Source organism: Mustela erminea, chromosome 8 (assembly GCF_009829155.1).
Source record: "Mustela erminea isolate mMusErm1 chromosome 8, mMusErm1.Pri, whole genome shotgun sequence".
NCBI classification, from domain to species: Eukaryota; Metazoa; Chordata; class Mammalia; order Carnivora; family Mustelidae; genus Mustela; species Mustela erminea.
In genome coordinates this window covers 103,180,446-103,196,138 of record NC_045621.1, presented here as the reverse complement: position 1 = coordinate 103,196,138, position 15,693 = coordinate 103,180,446, and the positions used below count along the sequence as shown (strand labels likewise).

Below are 15,693 nucleotides of genomic sequence, written 5' to 3'. Positions count from 1 at the left end.
AATGGTGTAGGCACTATGATGTAGCTTTAGGCTACCAATAACCTTCTGTCAGAAGGAAGATCACCTGCTTCCAGACTGGGGTTGAACATGGGTAACTGAAACCATGGAAAGTGAAACCATGGATAGAGACTACTGTATTTATGTATCCTAAGGAAAGAAGGTACCGGAAACTTAATGCTGGCATATTTCTACCTCTTTTCCTTCACAACCCCTCAGAAAAAAGGAAGCTTTGAATTATTTATCCCTAACATATTTATTTTTTCACTGATTGCAAGACTGTAATTCCATTATTTGTAAGATGATTGATGAATTATATTAAAGTCAACAGTCAACCAAGCCTTTAGATCAAAGTAGTGCACCAGAATTTAATTTGATAAATATTTTATATGTCCACTACGTGCTGGGCAACAGTGGTAAGTAAGACTCATCCCCTGCCCTCAATGGATTTAGTCCAACTGGAGAGAAATAACATTAAAATGAAAAATAAAAGAAAGACCTCCTCTACAAACTCCATCCAGAGATGAGAACTCTAAAACTATGGGAAATAGCTTTGCAAATATTTTCATGCATATATGTGTACATAATGACACCTTTTTTTTTTTTTTTAAGATTTACTTATTTATTTGACAGAGACACAACAAGAGAGAGAATACAAGTAGGCAGAGTGGGAGAGGGAGAAGTAGGCCTCCCCAGGGAGCCCAATGTGTGGCTCGATCCCAGAACCCTGCGATCACGATCCAAGCCTAAGGTAGACACCTAAGGACTAAGCCACCCAGATGCCCCTCTTTTTTTTTTTTTTTTTTAAATAAAAAAACTCAAATATATTGTTCTGTAACCCTTTTTTCCCTACATTATTCTATGTCAATTAGTACACTTTTGTGTCAATTAGTACATTTTTAATGAGCTGTAGAGTATTCCATTGTATGGTTGTGCCAAAATGTAACACCTAAGGACTAAGCCACCCAGATGCCCCTCTTTTTTTTTTTTTTTAAAAAACCCAAATATATTGTTCTGTAACCCTTTTTTTCCTACATTATTCTATGTCAATTAGTACACTTTTGTGTCAATTAGTACATTTTTAATGAGCTGTAGAGTATTCCATTATATAGGTTTGCCAAAATGTAACCAGTACTCTTGTTACAAAATGTTTATGCTTAATTTCTTTTAAACTCAGGAAAGGGGACTAAGGGCATGGAAATCAGAGAAAAAAAAAAAATTGTAGCTAGCATTAACAGCGGTAAATTTAGCCAAGATGTTCTATAAAGCCAACAAAGCAAAAGGTGTGAGTTTTTAGTATTATCTTACAGAGGTATTCTAGTTTATTTATTAATCACACCAAATGAATGTATGAATGAATGCCCCACTCCAAAAAGAACTTGAGATTTCTTATATATTGTTTCTGTGAGTCCTAGATACTACAATTAATCTGTCTCTAAACACATACACATACACATACACACTCGTCCATCACAGACTTCCAGAACACAGAGCTTGGTGTCTTAATACCCTTATCTCTACTCCCGCCCCACCCCTCCCTGCTACTGTGAATGTCCTATTCCAGGCCTTAATATTACTTTTATCCCCGGGATCTGCAATAACTCTTTCTGACTTCAATCTCTGCCCATTCCAAATAATCCTATACAGTTTTTCTATATAATACTTCCTGAAGTAAAATATCCTTGCTCAAAAAACCCTAATCCCAATTATTAGAGAATAAATATTGTCCATCTATTATTTAATACTCTTGGTATTCAGTTTGGACGATAAGGCCACTAAACCACCTTCTAATCTTATCATCTACTACTTTGTCTCAAACACTCTCCAGTCAAATCCTAGTATAACAGATCTCTGAAAAGCTTCCAACTTCCTACCTATCATATACACACATTCCTCTCTTGTGAAAAGCAGATGGTCAAAGAACATTTATAGAATCAAAGATCGGGAAGGGATTTTAAAGATAACCTAACCTACTCACCTTAATTTGCAAATTAGTAACTTTTATCACTTACACAAGAACCCACAAATCTCCTATTTTAGCTCCCTTTCCATTATGCAGTGGTTCTCAAACTTTAGTATGCCCAACAAGCAACCCAATGGTTATTAAAAAAGACATATTTCCTAGGCTCGGCTGGAAAGATCATGCTCTAATGATATGGGCAAGGGCCAAGACTCATATTTTTTTAACAAACGCTTCAGGTTATTTTGAAATGGTCAAAACTTCAGACCATAATAGAAAATCAGAAGGAAAAGAGAATGCAGTAAGAATATACAGCCTTGCAGCACTAAGCATGTCATCTGAAATTTTCCATTTTTGCTCCCACACAGGAACTTCAAAAAACAGCTACTCACTGCTACTTGCGCAGAATCCATAAATCTCAGTCCAAAATAGTCACTTTCAATAAGGTCCAAATGGTACATTATCTGATCAAAGAGCTCTTGTCCTTTGGCTTTTTTCTGAAATGGTAAGAAAATAAATTAATCAACAAATGACTCACAAGATCAACAAGCCTGAACTGGAGATAGTTTTAGTTATACAAGGTTTAGGGGCGCTAGGTGGCTCAGTCAGTCGAGCATCTGACTCTTGATTTCGGCTCAGGTCATGATCTCAGGGTCCTGAGATCAAGCCCCACACTGGACTCCACACTCAACGGGGAGTCTACTTGAGATTCTCTCTCTTTGCCCCTCCCCTGGCTCGTGCACAGGCTTCTTTCTCTCTCTCTCTCTCTCAAATAAACGAATCTTTACAAAACCTAATCTTAAAAACTTACTTGGAATACCAAAAATACTGCCATATATCAGGTAACATGTAAGATACTGTAATTTTCCAGTAAACTACTTAAGGCCAAAAGAGAATTTGTGATGTGTATGCACTTCTGCAGAAAGTGTTACTTCCCAGCAACCAACAAACATCACCTTGTACTAATCACTGTAAGGAGAAACTCTTATTTTGTCTTGCCAATTTTTAAGAGTCACTAATTCAAAGGTGCTTTATAATGTGACTGGAAAGAGAAACACAAGAAAACTTAGAACACTGAAGTATGAATCATATGGAACTTACTATATACTTGCCAACAGATTTTAGAGACAAGATAGTTAGAGAGACTAGAATCATCAGTGAAAACTTGGAGATCAGCCTTAAATGGAAAACAATGTAAGGTAGAAAAGAGCAGATAAAAAATGGAAGGTGGGAGGAATTATGGGACAATGAAAAAATACAGACATCAATGGAGAAGATACCAAGCGGGGAGGGAGGGTGAGCAATAAGCAAAGAAACTTGTTTGGAAAAAGCAGTTCTCAAGAGTGTGGTCTCAGGACCCAAAGGTTTTCCCAAATACTTTCAAAAGAACCATAAGGTCCCTAGGATTCTCCTCATGTAGAAACTCAATTAAAACAATATATTGCAAGAGAGTAAATACAGAAGCAGAAAAGAGGACCTAAGTATGTTCTCTTGGACCAGACATTAAAGAGATACACAAAAATGTGTAAGACAATGCTACCCTTCTCACTAAATTCTTTGTTTAGTAAAATAGCTGTTTTTCACAAAAATACTTGTATCTTAAAAAAAAAAAAAATACTTGTATGTTACTAGGGCACCTGGATGGCTCAGTGGGTTAAATGTCTAACTTTGACTCAGGTCATGATCTCAGGAGTCCTGGGACTGAGCCCTTCATCAGGCTCCCCACTGAGGGGGGAGTCAGCTATTCCCTCTCTCTGCCCTCCCCGCACCTGATGCTCTTGCATACACCTGCCTACTTTCTCTCAAATAAAATAAATAAAATCTTTAAAAAAAATACTTGTATGTTACTTATAACACAAGGGGTATATTATTACTGTTTTGAAATTAACCAATAGATTTTTTTAAATTTTTCAGTTTTAATTTCTAATAAGTTAATTATCAGTAATTTACTAATAATTTTATGCCTATTAACATTAGATTTCCCTATGAGATTGAAGTGAAAAATCTGAGAATAATGCCTGCTGGCTCTCAGGATACTTGTCCTACTTAGAAATCTACAGTTTTAAACTAATTCTGGATATACAATTAGTTGAACTAAAGTTATTTGGATTCCATTCCCTTGACCCTCTTTTCTCAAAAACAAACCAAAAAACTCATCTGCCTCATTTCTCTATTATAGGTTTGATAGAAACATTCTTAAGCAATCTGGGGGACAAACTGCGGTTTATTTTATGCTATATAATCTCTACTGATTTAAAATTATGACTTACATTTATATATTGGAGTTGAAATAGAAGTTTTAATACAGATTAGAGTAAAAAACTTTACAAGTTTTCTCTAGAGAAATCAATTCTTAAAAGTAGTTTCAGAAGTGAATAGTGCTGCTTCAACTCCTTTTACCTCTCTAGTTTTTAGTTTATATCAGTTCAGTTTAAATAACTTGTCAGGGGGCACCTGGGTGGCCCAGTGGGCTAAGGCCTTCGGCTCAGGTCGTGGTCTCCTGGTCCTGGGATCAAGCCCCGCATTGGGCTCTCTCCTCAGCGGGGAACTTGCTTCCTCCTCTCTCTCTGCCTGCCTCTCTGCCTACTTGTGATCTCTGTCAAATAAATAAATAAAATATTTTTTATAAATAAATAAATAAATAACTTTTCAGGGCCCTACCAATTAATAATCCATATAAAGTATATATTAGAGAAAAATTAATCTTACTGGCTAAGCAGTGTGTTATATTACACAGTGTATACTTGCGTTTTAGAATTTAAAAATTATGTAAGGTAACAGTATTATGAATGGTTTAAAAATGTGTAATGACCAGAGGACATTAGGTGGAGAGAAGTGAGTTGGGGGAAATTAGAGGGAGAGACTGAGAGAGACTGTGGACTCTGAGAAACACTGAGGGTTTTGGAGGGGAAAAGGGTGAGGGGTGAGGGGGTCCTGGTGGTGAGTATTATGAAGGGCATGTATGCATGGAGCAGTGGGTGTGGTGCATAAACAATGAATCTTGGAATACTGATAAAATAAAATTTAAAAAATTTTTAAAATGTGGTATTTTAAGTGATACACCAGTAAGTCAGGAAAAAAATGTATTTTTAAATATTTTTTTAAAGTGCCTTTTGAACATTTTTAAGCAATGGATTTAAACAACCACATAAAATAAACTGCCATGTTTTAAAAAAAATAAGGTAACTATAAATAGATACAACCCACATAAGCAAAAGCATTATTGGGATCTCAATTTTCAATGATTTTCATACACATCCTATCCATGCCCCTCCTCCTATGTAATTTTAAATTATGATTTAGGGTATTTCTTGTAAAATATATATATGCACATACACATACCAAACATACACAATTTTTTTACCAAATCATCAATCCCTGCCTTTTAATGGATCTTTATTTCAACTTATATTTTTGCTTTTCCTGCACTTTTTACCACCTTTCTTTCTGATAAAGTGCTATCCATGTATCCCTTTACCAAGAAAAGAATTTTACTTGCCCTCATTTACTTCCCATGATCTCAGCCAATCCTCATGTTTATGAACATGCTTTCTCTTATTTCTTTTCTCTGGCTGTGGCTAATTTGTTTAAGACAATAATCTTTATTTTAGTATTTTGAGCATTCTTTACACTCTTTAATGTATACACCACAGAGATCTAATAGCATCTGCTAGATTTGTTTCTCTGCTCACTTGAGTTCTTCCTACAGAAATGTCTCCCATGTAGGACTTTGTATGAATAATCTTTAAAGGTCTTCTATGTCTGAGAATATTTTAATCATACTCTTACACCTGAATGACAACTGTCTCCTTATAAAATTCAGGGTTCAAAGTTATTTTCTTTCAATACTCTCTTCAATATTCCAAATGTATTACTCTTTTTCTTGCAGCTTATGCTGTTGTTTAAAGTACGGTGACAATTTGAATTCTGGTCCTTAATAATGTTATTAATTTTCTTGGTAAGCTTTAGGCTTCTCTATCTTTGACCGTCTTAGATTTCAGTATAATGTGATTAGGTGTGTTTTTTTTTTCCTTAACTGTAACTTAGTATTTGGTATTCCGTCAGGTTTTTAAATCTGCAATCTTTCATCTCCCTTTAATTCTGGGAAAACAATCTATTTCCTCAAGTATTTTCCCTCTACTTTTCTCACTTTAAATTTCCTACCTAAGTGCTGGCACTTCTACTTTCTTTTTTCTTAAACATATGTTCATTTATTTTTTTTTAATATTTTATTTATTTATTTGACAGAGAGAGATCACAAGTAGGCAGAGAGGCAGGCAGAGAGAGAGAGAGAGAGGAGGAAGCAGGCTCCCTGCTGAGCAGAGAGCCCGATGCGGGACTCGATCCCAGGACCCTGAGATCATGACCTGAGCCGAAGGCAGCGGCTTAACCCACTGAGCCACCCAGGCGCCCCAAACGTATGTTCATTTAATATTCACATTTACTCTGATGATTATGGTTTATTTGTCCATTTAACAAATACTTAACATACAAAAGGTTCAGAAAATTCTAGTAATGACAAAATTGCACAGCTAAAAAATGACAGTCTAGAATTTAAATCTTGCTGTCCCCCAAGCTCCAATTCCCTAAGGGTTACACACTATAAAGAGATTTGACTTGGAATGTCACGTCTCAAATCAATTAGATACCCCCAACTTCTTATCACAACCTTGTCTCTAAAGTTACTCTCAATGCCTAGGTTCTCCAACTACATGGAAACTTCTGGTACACTGACCCCACTTATTATCATTCATCAGCCTCCATTTCTCCTTCTTTTTTTTTTTAAACATAATACAAAATATGCCATTTTAGCATATGCAACTCAATGTCATTAAATACATTCCCAGCGTGTACAACCATCACCATTTTGATTTCCAGAACTTTTCATCAAACCAACCAGAAACTCGGTACCCATAAAACAACCATTCCTCACACTCTTTCCCTTCAATCCCTAGTAACCTCTTTCCTACTTTCCGTGGCTTATGAATTTGCCTAGTCTATATATGTTACACAAGTAGAATCATACAATCTATGTCTTTTTGTGACTGGTTTATTCATTTTGCATAATGTTTTCAAAGTTCATACATGTTGTAGCAGGCTCCAAAACTTCATTCCTTTTTAAAATTCATAATATTCCATATTATGCATAATGTAGTTTATCCATTCATCTGCTGATGAACATCTGAGTTGCTTCCACTTTTTGGCTACTGTGAATACCTTTATGAATAATGATATACAAGTATCTGTTTTGAGTCCCTGCTTTCAATTCTTTGGGTATATAAGTAAGAGTGGAATATAATTCTATGTTTAACTTTTGAGAAACTGCCCAACTGTTTTCCATAGTAGCTGCACCATTCTGCAATCCCACCAGCAACACATAAGCTTCCAATTTCTCCACATCCTCCCCAACATTTGTTATTTTCTGGGGCTGTTTTGGTTTATTTTGTTTGATACAACCATCCTGGTAAGTGTGAAAGGGTATCTCATGTGATTTTGATTTGCATTTCCCTAATGCCAGTAATGCTGAGCATACTTTCATGTGCTTATTAAACATCTGCTTCTTTTTTTTTTTTTTTAAGATTTTTTTGAAGATTTTATTCATTCATTTGAAGCCCCAATGTGGGGCTTGATCCCAGAGCTCATGAGTTAAGCCGAAGACAGAAAATTAACCACCTGAGCCACCCAGGCACCCTCCACCCCTTTTCAAATAAAGATTTTATTTGTCAGAGAGAGAGAGAGCGAGTGCAAGCGCACAGAAGGGGGAGTGGCAGGCAGAGGGAGAAAGCAGGCTCCCAACAGAGTAAGGAGCCTGAGTGGGGCTCAATCCCAGACACCAAGATCATGACCTGAGCCAAAGGCAGATGCTTAAACAACTGAGCCACGCAGGTGTCCTGAGCATTTGCATATTTTCTTTGTAGAAGTATCTATTCAAGTCCTTCACACATTAAAAAGAAAGTTTTTATTGAGGTGTAGCTAACATATAATACTAGTTTCAAGTGTACACCATAGTGATTCGACAATTATATAAAGTGCAAAATGCTCACCACAGTAAGTGTAGTTACCATCTGTCACCATACATAAGTATTCCAATATTACTGACTATATTCTCTCTGTTGTACTTTTTATCACCTTCATAACAGCAAGTTTGTACCTCTTACTCCCCTTTACCTATTTTGCTTCCCTGCTTACCCCATTATAAATTCAGTTTTCAGCTGCATCTAGACCATCACTTGCTACTTATATTCTTCTTTTCCTTTCTCCGAACAAATTATTCCAAGTCACCACCTCTTTCAAACCCAGTTCTCACTTCACATCCTGTTTTCTGAAGATTAGGACCAACAAGATATTAACTTTTCATCAGCCTTCCATCTTTCCCAGCATAAGATGGTGGTCCTTTCTAGAATGTTCATCCTATATTATCCACCTGTATATATAAAACCAATTCCTAAGATACATTTTTCCTATTCATTTGACAAACTCAAATCTCCCTATCCGGCCATTCTCTAGCTGCTGTTGTTTCCTTCCTTCCTTTTACTACCAAATCTCATGGCAATCCCCCAACTTCCCTTCATGTCCCTCCCCAAAAACTAAACAATATTTATTATTTTTTTAAGATTTTACTTATTTATTTGACAGACAGAGATCACAAGTAGGCAGAAAGGCAGGCAGAGGGAGAGGAAGGGAAGCAGGCTCCCTGCTGAGCAGAGAGCCTGATTCGGGGCTCGATCCTAGGACCCTGGGATCATGACCTGAGCCAAAGGCAGAGGCTTTAACCCACTGAGCAACCCAGGAGCCCCTAAACAACATTTGTTATTAAACAATATAATTAACAATATTTATTAAGTCCCTAGGTACAAGGGACTACAGGAAATCTAAAAAATAAAGGACTGTCCCCAGTAATTCCTTTAAACCCTCTAAATCTGGCTTCTGAACACACCATTCCACTGAAGTTCCTTTTTCCACTTCATTCTATTACTCCTCTCTCAATGACCGCTACCTATGCTGTCATCATCTTCCACAAACAATATCACCCCCTCCCAACTAGAGCTGAACTGTATTTTACTCAGTTCTAATGTTTATTAGAAGTCTCCCTCCACCATATCCACATACTAAGCATTCCTTCTGGTGCAGTCTCCACTAATGTCTATAGGCCCATTGTCTTGTGCCTGTGTTACTGTACAGTCTCCGGGATTTTTTTCCTATAAAGAATCAACAAAATCAACTCTAAATCATGTCTCTTGAGTACTAAGAAACCAATAGAATAAAAACAAGTATGTAAAAATCCACACATTGTTTTAAACAGCTTTGAGATATAATTCACATACTATACCATTCACCATTTAAACGTACAAAATCCAAAGGTATATTCACAGATATGTACAACCATCACAATTTTGGAACATCTTCATACCTCAAAAAGAAACCTTGTTATCTTTTAGTTATTGCCCCAACCACCATTCCTACTACTCCCTCAAGTCCCTACCCATCTGCCCTTAGCAACCACTAAACCACTAATCTTTTTTTTTCCTACAGATTTCTTTATTCTGGATTTTCGTATGAATGAAGTCCTATCACCAGCTGCTTTCACCTAACAAAATGTTGTCAAAGTTCACCCATGCAGCATGTTATCAGTACTTCATTTCCTTCATGGCCAAATAATATCCCATTATATGGATATAGCACATCTTGTTTATACATACATCTTCTGACAAACAGTTGGGTTTTTTTTTAATCTTTAAGATAGTAAAAATAACACTGTTATGACTATCTGTGTATAAGTTTTTGTCTAAATGTGTGTTTTCAATTATCTTAGATATATACCTAAAAGTACAATTGCTGGAACATATGATAACTATGTTTAATCACTTGAGGAACTGCCAGGCTATATTCCCAAGCAGCCACACAACTTGATATTCCTGCCCAAAAATGTAAGAAGGTTCAGATTTCTCCACATTCTCACCAACACTTAATATTATCTGACATTTTTATTTTGACCTTCCTAATTGATATGTAGTATCTCATTGTGGTTTTGATTTGCATTTCTCTGGTAACTAAGGATGTCAAGCATCTTTTCATGTATTTATCAGCTATCTGCATATCTTATATGCAAAAGTGTCTATTCAGATCCTTTGCCCATTTTTAAATTGAGTTATTTGTGTTTTTATTATTGGGTTTTAACTTTTTTTTTTTTTTTTTAAGATTTTAAGAGAGAGAGGGACGCCTGGGTGGCTTAGTTGGTTAAGCAACTGCCTTCGGCTCAGGTCATGATCCTGGAGTCCTGGGATCGAGTCCACATTGGGCTCCCTGCTTGGCGGGGAGTCTGCTTCTCCCGCTGACCTTTCTCCACTCGTGCTCTCTCTCTAATAAATAAATAAATAATCTCCCTAATAAATAAATAAATAAATAAAATCTTTAAAAGAAAAAAAAAGATTTTAAGAGAGAGAGAGATCACAAGCAGAGAGGCAGACAGAGAGACAGAGGGAAGCAGGCTCCCTGCTGAGCAGAGAGCCCAATGTGGGGATCAATCCCAGGACCATTACCTGAGCTGAAGGCAGAGGCTTAACCCACTGGGCCACCCAGGCACCCCGGGTTGTAACGGTTCTTTGTATATTCTAGACACAAGTGCTTATCAAATATGTAACCTGCAAGTATTCTTTCCCTTTCTATGGGAGGATCTTTTCACTTCCTTGATAATGGCCTTTGTGACAAGGAAGTTTTTAATTCTGATAAAAGTCCAACTTACTTTTTCTTATTTCGTTATTCACGTTTTTGGTGTCATATCTAAAAAACTGGTGCCAAATCCAAGGCCATGAAGATTTATCCCTATTTTTTGTTCCATGAGTTTTATGGTCTTAGCTCTTATGTTTAGGTCTTTGATCCATTTTGAGTTAATTTTTGTATATGGCATAACCTAAAGTTCCCATTTCACTTCATTCTTTTGCATACAGCTATCTAGTTCTCCTAGCACTACTTGTTGAAAAGACTATTCTTTCCCTCACTGAATGGCTGTGGCACCCCTGTCATAAATCAACTGATCATAACCAAAGCAATCTTAAGGAAGAACAAAGCCGGAGATCTCACAATCCCAGGTTTCAAACTATACTACAAAGTTAATGTTAATAAAAACAGTATTGGTACTGGCACAAAAACAGACACATAAATCAATGGAACAGGACAGAGAGCCCAGAAATAAATTCACTCTTATATGGCCAATTAATCTACAATAAAGGAAGCAAAAATGCATACCACGGAAAAGACAGTCTCCTCAATAAATGGCATTGGGAAAACTGGATAGCTACATGCAAAAGAGTGAAAGTGGACCAGTATCTTACACTATATACAACAACTAACTCAACATGGATTAAGGATTTAACTCTAAGACCTAAAACCATAAAACTCCCAAAAGAAAATGTAGGCAGTAATCTCTTGGGCCCTGGCCCTAGCAATATTTTTCTGGTTTAAGTCTCCTCAGGCAAGGGAAACAAAACAAAAATAAACTAATAAAACTACACCAAACTGACAAGGTTCTGCACAAACAAGGAAAACCATCAACAAAATGAAAAGGCAACCTACTGAATAGTAAAAGACATTTACAAATGATATTCCGGTAAGAGGCTAATATCCAAAATATATAAAGAACTCACAGAACTAAATACCAAAACAAAAAAACAAAAACAAAAACAAAAAACAAAAAACCCCACAAATAATTCAATTAAAAAACGGGGAGAGGACCTAAAATAGACACTTTTCCAAGGACATACACATGGCCAAAAGACACATCAAAAGACGCTCAACATCACTCATCATCAGGGAAATGCAAATCAAAACCACAGTGAGGTATCACCTCACACGAACCAGAATGGCTAGTATCTAAAGGACAAGAAATAAGTACTGTGGAGGATGCAGAGAAAAGGGAACTCTCATGCACTGCTGGCAGGAATGTAAACTGGTGCAGTCATAATGGGAAACAACAAAAAGTTTCCTCAAAAAATTAAAAACAGAAATACCATATGATCCAGTAATTCCACTGCTAAGTATTTACACAAAGAAAACAGAAACACTAATTCAAAAAGAGAAATGACCCCTATGTATACTGCAGCATTATTTACAACAGCCAAAATATGGATGCAACTTAAACGTCCACCGATAGATGAATCAATAAATATGTGGTGTGTGTGTGTGTGTGTATATATATATATACACACACACACACATATATGAGAGAGTGTGTGTGTGTGTGTGTGTGTGTGTGTGTGTGTGTGTGTGTGATGGAATATTACTCAGCCAGAAAAAAGGAATGAAATCCTGCCATTTGCAACAACACGGATGGACCTAGGAGGTATTAAACTAAGGAAAATTAGTCAGACAGACAAATACCATGTGATTTTCCTATATGCAGAATCTAAAACACAAATGAACAAAACACACAAAAAACCAGATTCATGAATATAGAGAATAAACTGATGATTGCCAGAAAGGTAGGAAGGGGGATAGGCCAAACAGATGAAGGGGATTAAGAGGTACAAACTTCCAGCTATAAAATAAATAAGTCATGGTGATGAAAATACAGCACTGGGAATATAGTCAACAATAGAATAAATATATATAAAAATATATAATAAACATACATAAAGAATAACAACTCTGTACGGTGACAGATAGTAACTACTTATCATGGTGAGCATTTCATAATGTGTATGTAATTGTCCACACTGTGTTATACATAATATAATACTGTATGGCACCTGGATGGCTCAGTGGGTTAAACCCTCTGCCTTCGGCTCAGGTCATGATCCCAGGGTCCTGGGATCGAGCCCCGCATCGGGCTCTCTGTTCAGCGGGGAGCCTGCTTCCCTTCCCCCCTCTCTGCCTACTTCTCTGCCTACTTGTGATCTCTGTCAAATAAATAATCTTTATTAAATAAATAAATATCTTTTAATACTGTATGTCAATTAAATTTTTTAATTTTTAAAAAACTTTAAAAACCAGATAAGAACACTATAGACATTTTCCAAAGAAAATGTACAAATAACAAATACATATGTAAAAAGGTGCTCCTCAGTAATCATTAGGAAACTACAAATCAAAACCACAAATGAGGTACCACTTCACACCTACTAGGACAACTATAATTTAAAAAATGGAAAATGACAAGTGTTGAGGGATGTAGAGAACCTGGAACTGTTCTACATTGCTGATGGGAATGTAAAATGATACAGTTAGTATGGAAAACAGTTCCAGAAAAAATTAAACCTGGAACTATCATATGACCCAGCAATTCCATCCTCAGGTATCATATTCCAAAGAATTAAAAACAGGTACTACAACAAACACTTGAACATGAATATTCACAGCATTACTATTCACAGTTGCTAAAAGATGGAGAGAACCCAAATGTCCATCAACTGATGAATGGATAAACAAAATATGATTTATCATACAATGGAGTATTAGTCAACATAAAAAAGAATGAAGTACTGATAAACCTGAACCTCAAAAATATTAGGCTAAGTTAAAGAAAGGTCACAGATTGGATAATATTCCATTTATATAAAACATCCAAAGCAGGCAAATCCTTAGAGAAAGAAAACCAACTAGCAGTTATCAGGGGCTAATGGGAGTTATAGAGTTTCCATTTGGGATAACAAAAATATCTTAGAACTAAACAGAGGTGATGGTTGTACAACATGGTGACTGTACTAAACACCAATAAATTATGCACTCTTTGAAAAGTTTTATTTATTGAGGTCATCTGTACACCCAACATGAGGCTTGAACTCATGAACCCAAGATCAACAGTCACACACACTTCCAACTGAGCCAGACAGGCTCCCTAAACTTTAAAATAGTTAATTTTATGTGGTGCCTGGGTTATTCAGTCAGTGAAGCATCTGTCTTCTATCAGGTCATGATCCCAGGGTCCTGAGATTGAGCCCCTCCCTGGAATGGAGCCCCATGTTGGGCTCCCTAATCAGCAGGGAGTCTCCTTCTCTCTCTCTCTCCCCCCGCCCCCCATCCCGTGCTCTCTAGCTTGCTCTCTAACAAATAAAACCTTTAAAAAAAATAATAAAATGGTTAATTTTATTTTATAGCAACTTTCTTCAATTCAAAAAAATTATTCATTAAAAAACATCTTAAGAAACATCTCCCCCAAAGAAACAACTGACCACAGATGTATGGCTTTACATCTGGATTCTCTATTCTGTTGCAATAATTTATGTGTCTATTCTTTTTTTTTTTTTTAAGATTTTATTTATTTATTTGACCGACAAGAGATCACAAACATGCAGAGAGGCAGGCAGAGAGAGAGGAGGAAGCAGACTCCCTGCCAAGCAGAGAGCCCAATGTGGGGCTCGATCCCAGGACCCTGAGACCATGACCTGAGCGGAAAGCAGAGGCTTTAACCCACTGAGCCACCCAGGTGCCCCAAGATTTTATTTTTAAGTAATTTCTACACCCAGTGTGCAGCTTGAACTCACAACCCTGAGATCAAGAGTCACATGCTCCACTGAGCCAGCCAGGCACCCCTATGTGTCTATTCTTGTGCCAGCAGCACACCATCTTAATTACCATTGCTTTATACTGAGTCTTAAAGCTAAGTGTGAATCCTACTACTTTGTTCTTTTTCAGTATTATTTTGGCTATAATAAGTCCCTTGCAATCCCACATGAATTTTAAAATAAGCTTGTCAATTTCTACAAATAAATCAACTGGTATTCTGGAGGGGATTATGTTGAATCTATAGATCAATTTGGGGTGTACTGCATCTTAACAATATTAAGTTTTCATAAACACAGGATACCTATAAATGTTATTTATCTAAAAAGGTTTAACTACACAAGGGCTATATAATCAAAGCCTTCAGCGCCTGTATCAGCAAAGTAGATATATTAAAGTATTATCAACTGGGGCGCCTGGGTGGCTCAGTGGGTTAAAGGCTCTGCCTTTGGCTTGGGTCATTATCCCAGGGTCCTGATCGAGCCCCACATAGGGCTCTCTGCTCCGCAGGGAGCCTGCTTCCTCCTCTCTTTCTCTGCCTGCCTCTCTGCCTACTTGTGATCTCTGTCTGTCAAATAAATAAAATCTTTAAAAAAAAATTATCAACTGATTAATCATTTTTTATTAATTTAAAACTTGGAAGATGCAGAATGATAAAAGACTATTTACTAAACAATACTAAGTTCATAAATCAAATAAATAAATAAAATCTTTTAAAAAATTATTATCAATTGATTAATTTTTATTAATTTAAAACCTGGGAGATGCAGAATGATAAAAGACAGACTATTTACTAAACAATATTAAGTTCATAAATCAAAGTTTCTGTGGCATTTCCATTTCCATTTCAAAGTTAGAAATTTCTACCTGATGCTTTTATCATTCACTGAAAGGCATTAGGCATTCTCACTGTAATTAGTTCTTTAAAAAAGGGCATGGGGGAGCCCAGGGAGAAGGTACTTAAATTCCTCTCCCAGTTTTGAGATGAAGACAGCAGGAGGAGGAAAACGACCAATACTATTGGTATATTTTAATTTGAAGTCCATATATCTAAATTATCTATTTAATCACTGATAATCACTTACATATTGCCTGGGCAATCATCTTAGTTCCACTATGGCTTGTTATTATCACTAGTGACCTTAATCCTAGTGGAAAAGGAGTATGTGCTTCATCCTATTGTCAAAATCAATTTTAAATCCTCTTTTGGAATCATACTAGACTGGCTGAATAGCTAA

The 15,693-nt window shown here is 36.4% G+C and overlaps 1 protein-coding gene across 10 annotated transcripts in view; it reads right to left on the bottom strand.

The window, feature by feature from the left end:
- EPB41L5 (erythrocyte membrane protein band 4.1 like 5) overlaps positions 1-15,693 on the bottom strand; it is a 144,688-nt gene that overhangs the window by 118,382 nt on the left and 10,613 nt on the right. For 9 of the 10 annotated variants that reach the window (XM_032353885.1, XM_032353889.1, XM_032353883.1 and 6 more), the window contains exon 3: positions 2,350-2,454. In XM_032353885.1, the coding sequence (XP_032209776.1) occupies positions 2,350-2,454 (105 nt within the window). Of the gene's footprint in view, positions 1-2,349; positions 2,455-15,693 lie in introns of those variants that run through there. The other variant, XM_032353892.1, reaches the window with a different exon arrangement.